The following is a 6,193-nucleotide window of genomic DNA, read 5'->3' on the forward strand; positions in this document are numbered from 1 at the left end:
TTCGAAAATTTTGCCATGCAAAAACATTTTCAAGATCTGTGGCCTTCTAGTTTTTTTACAATACGTGTTTTATTTTCGCATGCTGTGATGCAAAAATAGCAATATTTCTATCACATACGGCTGAAATAGAAACAGTGTTGTAAAAAAATACAACGCCCAAAGATCTTGAAAGCATTTTTGCATTGTAAAATTTTTAAAATGTCAAAATTTTTAGAACCTTTTTTTCAACACCTGTGACCTTGCTCTAATGTTCATACATCTATCTATAGGAGGTTTTGGCGCTTTTTTTTCTTGGGATTTTCATCCAATAGGATGATTCATCCCTAATCCGTTCGTGTCCATTTTTATTACAGTGTACTTTTTAATTTAATGATTAATGGCATTTCGGTGAATTATACATTCTGATAGGAAGAATTTCAAATGAAAGTAATGAAAATTATAGACGGATAGATTAGATTAGGAAGCATGAAAGGTGTTGAAAATGAGCCAAGAGCGTGATTTGAGAAAACTTCTTGCCGCACAAGACCATTTGTCCCACATCGTATTACTGTCTAGAAGAAGCAAAGTCGATAGGCTGACTTTGCATTGATCTATACAATGATACATGGATGGATCGAAGCACGTGTTTTTCGTACCCCGATTGGACAAAAGGAAATGTACGGCCGGCTCAGATGAAGTTTTCTATTGCGAGAGCTGGTTCGATCGATGTGTAAGCTGTTTTCGGGTGTTCGTTGTTTGCACGGCAGCGCTAGGGGAAAAGTTCATATAACGCCCCATGTGGCTAATACGCGCCACCCTTGTTTTGAAGAATCTGAAACATTTTAAGCCTGCAAAATGTTACCAATTTGTTTTAAATGCTGTGATTGGTCATGGCAAGTATGAATTTTTCCTTAAAATGCCCCTGTGTCGTGATAATTTTAGAATTACGGTTTTTCTTCATTCTTGATTTTATGCTAAAAAATCATACCGAACTCGCTAAGGTATGCTTTTAATGGGTATGTTCTATCACGGCCCATGCGCTCGTTATAACGCGCCAATCGTAGTAGGCTGAAAATAGCATTAATTTTTCAAAAAGGCCAATTTTCATTGAAAATGAACAAAAAGTCTAAAGCCATATTTTGAGCGTTAATTCAGCCAAAAAAATCTACTTTTTAATTTTTTTTAAATTTTGATTAGTCCATTTTGATTTTCTTATCAGTCAAAGTGTCTGTAAGTATTGGTGTGTTTTCGGTCTTCGGATGCTTTCGGGTGTGTTCGGCTGCTAGGCGCGTATTGAATACACAGCGGCGCGTATTTGCAACACAGTTTTGAGCTGTGGCTTTGAATATGGTTTTTAAAAATCAAGTTTTTGAAGCAACTATAGAAATTTGAGTAATAAAAAATCATAGGCATTTGTAGAAAACACTTTTTTTCAACGATTACACCCATTTTTAACACAATTTGTACGTGGAATACATAGAAAATCAGCGATTTGCTTAGGTGGCGCATAATAGGGAATGTTCCCCTACTACTTTTATTGTTTCACGCATTTGAGTAACCGTCAACGTCCCTACTTCTTAAGCCATGCACATCAATTAGTGAACTGCATTTTTATTTCCCCATATTTCCCCCCCCTTTTTTTTTGCCAATTGATTGGCAGTGTACTTTTCACGTGGCACCAGTAAAATGGCTACTTGGATATGATTGTCCCTATGGGGTGCTGCAACTAGCCGGTGAGAAGCATATTTACGAAATTTGTTTTTTGTTGCATCAGAATTAAGGCAATTCTAACATTTTCTTAGATGATTGTTCGTGCACCGTTAATTTTTCTAAAATGTCATATTCTTTTAGCAACTCAAGCAATATGAATGTAAAATATTCGAAAGACTCATAACATTACCATTACCAAATTATTTTTGATGAGTTTTGATAACACCAGTAGAAAGTCATAGAACTGATAAAAAATCACCTTTATTCAGTTTTGGTTGAATTTTAGAAGATGTTAGGAATTTATCCAGTCAGTTTGAGAATTGAATGTTATCAATTTTGTGATTCCAAGTAAATCGCATCACTATCATAAGAACGGATTGTAGGATAAGGAAACATTGAAAAATGCACACTACCTTTTATGCTCAGTGGTTAAAAGAAACTTTTCCAAAGTTTAGCTATATAGGACTCTAACTTGATATTAGATCAAACTCTCAGTTTCAAAAGTCAGAAAAAAGGATCGTAATCAAAAATATCATCAAACTTAAAAGAATATAAAAAATTAACATTTAAGTAAAAAGCATGCCACCTAAAATTTCGAAACATTTAAGTATAGAGAAAAATCTGAACCAATACACAAAAATGCAAAAAAAAGTTTCGTGCCAGATATCAGATAAAAAAAAACAATCTATCAAGCACAAGTGAGTTTAAGAATATAAACACTTGAACTCGATCAACGAAAATAAAATCAAGATCAAAGAAAATCAGCTTTTAAATTTACGTTCAAACATAACTGAAAATCCAGATTCATAAAGCCAAATTCGAAATATTGGTTAAAATTAACAATAAAATTCAGAATTATATTTAACTGTTTGGATTACAGTTTCTTATCTTATGATCAAAAACTAAAATTTTAGATAATTTGTGATTGTTTTGAATTTTTATTCCATATACTCAAAATAGATTTGCTTTCATTCAAGGTTTCAAATGCTGAAAGAAAAATTATCCAAAAACATGACAGTTTAAATTCTTTTTTTTTTTAATTTCTTAATTTAAAGTACAATTTGTCAATCCCTAACTGAAAATTGAAAAAAGGTAATGATGACACAAATTTTAAAGACATTTTCAAACATTATATTGATAAGAAAAGTGTTGTAGTGACTTTTCCTGAATTGTTAAATATTTGTCAATCTCAGCTCTGTCTATTCACAATTAGATTCAATTAGTGTTTAAGTCCGAAAAAAACGACATTTGAAATAATAAAAAAAAAATAAAAATTAAGTTTTTTTTTCATTACCCGAGCAGACTTTGATGCCTGAATTGATAGCAAACAGTAACCAAAATGAGCAATCAATGCCAAAATGATAGCAAAATTTAGTGTCGCGGTTTTCTCGATAGCAAAATTAGGTTTCATTAAAGAATCAAAGTATTAAAATGTGATACCACATCAATACCTAAATATGTCATTGAGGCCAAAATGAAAGCATTATTTGGTTTCGTTCCTTTCAAGATAACAAAACAAGGCATCATTGAGGTTTCACTTATTACGATAGAGCAAAAAAGTGAGATCAAAATGATAGCATGATTTGGTATTCAATTTTCTGTGATAGAAAATCAGATTTATTTAGGTGTTCAAAACAAAATTTTACTGATCACGAACAGCATGTTTGTTCTTTACTAGCTTTTTTGAGTGTTTATTTTTCAGTGATTGCAAAAATAGGCATCATTAAGGCATCATTGCTTTGAAAACTGAAGTTACACCTACATATATAAATTTAAAAATGAAACTTCAGTTTTGAATTTATATATGTAGGTTTTATATGTAGGTTTTTCAAAATAATGATACTTTAACTAGAAGGCAAAATGGTATCGTAAACCCTTGTAGGAAAAATTTATCATAAATAAAACTTTTTTTTTGCGTTTGCGTCGTGTTCCTAACAAATTTCACAACGTTCAAGAATTTGATAATTACAAGGATACAAAAAGGTATAAATCATTCTAAAAAATGAAAATCCCAGAAAAAACCAGGATCTGTCATTTACATATGTTTTTTTTTTAAACTTTCAATGAATTTATGTTGCCAATCATCAAAATTTTCAGTCAGTTCTGCGTCGTTAATGAACACATGTTTGAATAGTTAGTCAAATTAGACTACACATCTTATTTGACAAAGCGGGTAAAAAGAATAACAAATAATAAATAACAATTATTAAAAAAACACCATAATTTTTAACAAAAAAAGAATTCTGATCACTAATTAGTTGTAAGTAAAATAAATAACTGTTTTACTAGATATTTCAATATTATTTTATAAAAAAACAGCGTTTGAATATCCCGAACAATTTAGGCCGATGACATAGTGAGTGCGATGCGATGCGAACCGGCGAATGCGATTCAATGCGGAGAACCACATTTGATGAAAATGTATGTGAATCGCTTAAACCTGACATACTTAACGCGGCGAGGCAGATGTCAATTTGTTCGCATTGGCCGCGTTCGCCAATTCGCATCGCATCGCTCTCATTATGTCATCGGCCTTAGATACGCTGAAACAGACGGTAAGATATGTTCTGAATATTTTGTTTGCTTGTTGAAATTACATTGGTTTTAAAAAAGAAATAATAAAAAAATGAAAATAAGTGTGGATATATAATAATTACCACACTGAAGAGAAAAAAAAATCAAAGAAAACGAAATTAAATATTTTTTCACCATCATAATTTTTAATCAAACAAAAATACCACTGGACATGTACACTAGGTTACTGATCCAGCCGTGGAGAGAACGAAAAAGTAAACAAACATGTTTCTTGTTTATTTTGTACGCGGTGTCAGAGCGCAGTTTTACCGTGTTTTTCGAGCCAACCCAGAATTTGTCCGCCAAGGGAGTTGAGCGGCTGACCCATTAATGAGGGAAGAATGAGTCGTTCCTAGTTCGCGGAATCCAGAGCAAACCGGACGACTATGTGCTCTCGGTACGGATCGACGAAAAAGTGATGATCCGGAGGCAGGAAAACGAGTGCGATGTCGGTGAAGAAGAGCAATTAGCGACGGAATTCAAACTGATCGAATACTACAAACAGAATCCGATGGTCGAGACCTGTGGGACGGTGCTGCATCTCAGGAAACGCGCATAACGGCGGCCGAATTCGATGCCTAGCCTAGGTCGAGCAGGAAATTGAATCTACTGCAACAGGTGTGAAGACAATCGTTTTCCCGCCGGAATGGCCAGAAGAACGAAAACATTGATCTCTTGCAAGAGATCTACAATCCAAATCTTGCAGTTGTCATCAAACACCACCAGCTGGAGTTTACTTACAGGTAAGATCTCTTTGCCACGTTTGCTCTTGTCATTATTGTTATCTTTTATCAATTCAGCAGAACGAACTATACGGGAAGATTTCGAAAGTGCGCTAGTGAGAGTGCGCTTTTTCCACGACAGCAACAAAGACTTCCGCTTGTGAAATTGGAATTCAAAATGCCGTTATCGAACAACAGCGTTTCGATTTTCGAAATCCACGTTCTGGTGAAGTTCGCTAAATCTTTGTTTTCCTCTTTGTCGTTTGCCTCCAGCTACGGTCAAAGTTATCACCAAGGTGAGTAGTAGTATTAATTTGATTCTGTGTTTATTTTTTACCAGCCGTTAATGCAGATGTTCCTGGGAGGCGGATGAGTTAGCGTCGATTGACAGTTTAATTCAGGTTTTAATTGAGATGTAAATTCGGTTCTATTTTACAGTTTTGTTTTCGAAACAGTTATTTGGCATACACACTGTCTAAAGATATGTTTCCTGCCATTCATCCACTTGATAAACCTCTTTAAGGAACAGATCATCTAGGATGAAAATCCCGGAAAAGGAAAATCAACAACAACAATTATCCGAACTGCGATGTATTCGTATCGAATGTTGTCAGCTTAAAGAAGTTAAAAGTCAGCTACAGCCTTTAAAACCCAACTGAGAGTTATTATTTGCTATCGCTAATTTTTTCTTTGTTTTATATTTTACTTACAGATTTGCCTACTGGATGAAATAAACTGGTGTGCACAAATGAAACCATTTGCTTAGGCACTATTTGGAAACAATAATGAAAATAGATCAACAAAGAAAAAAGTGAAATTTTGCCGGACAAAAATATTTATTATAGAGTTTAAGGGAAAAAAAATTCATAGTATTTAGATTAGTTAGGTTTCGAATAATTTATTCCTGTTTTTTGCTACGATTATGCACCTTGCACCAATCTCATTTATTATTATTGATACATTACGGAACAAATACGAGATATCTCATAGCTCGCATTTTAGTAGAATAACGCTAAATTCAATGAAAATACACAGGACACTTTATATTACTTTAGTTAAATTAAATTTAAAGAAATTAAAATTTTAAATCACAAAAAAATGCCGATAAGTGTACGCCTTTGAAAGTTTACATCACACGTCGTGGGTTCTGTGTACCAGGTCTTTCAATTATCAGTCAAATATACTAAAATACTTTTAACTCATTAGAA

General features: G+C 33.4%; 1 protein-coding gene across 1 annotated transcript; it reads left to right on the top strand.

Moving 5' to 3' along the window:
- Nucleotides 1-4,211: 4,211 nt before the first annotated feature.
- LOC129759083 (uncharacterized) lies at nt 4,212-5,813 on the top strand. Its single transcript, XM_055756506.1, has 5 exons — nt 4,212-4,244; nt 4,634-4,800; nt 4,890-5,006; nt 5,064-5,281; nt 5,698-5,813. The coding sequence occupies exons 1-5, from the start codon at nt 4,212-4,214 to the stop codon at nt 5,712-5,714; spliced, it is 552 nt and encodes a 183-aa protein (XP_055612481.1). The 3' UTR covers nt 5,715-5,813.
- Nucleotides 5,814-6,193: the final 380 nt, after the last annotated feature.

The sequence above is a fragment of the Uranotaenia lowii genome, chromosome 1, assembly GCF_029784155.1.
Source record: "Uranotaenia lowii strain MFRU-FL chromosome 1, ASM2978415v1, whole genome shotgun sequence".
In the NCBI taxonomy this organism is placed as follows: domain Eukaryota; kingdom Metazoa; phylum Arthropoda; class Insecta; order Diptera; family Culicidae; genus Uranotaenia; species Uranotaenia lowii.

Coding starts and splice junctions, on each gene's coding strand:
- LOC129759083 (XM_055756506.1), top strand. CDS start 4,212: ATGTCATCGGCCTTAGATACGCTGAAACAGACG. Junction 4,801..4,889: donor GAGACCTGTGGGACGGTGCT/GCATCTCAGGAA, acceptor ACAGGTGTGAAG/ACAATCGTTTTCCCGCCGGA. Junction 5,007..5,063: donor CAGCTGGAGTTTACTTACAG/GTAAGATCTCTT, acceptor TTATCAATTCAG/CAGAACGAACTATACGGGAA.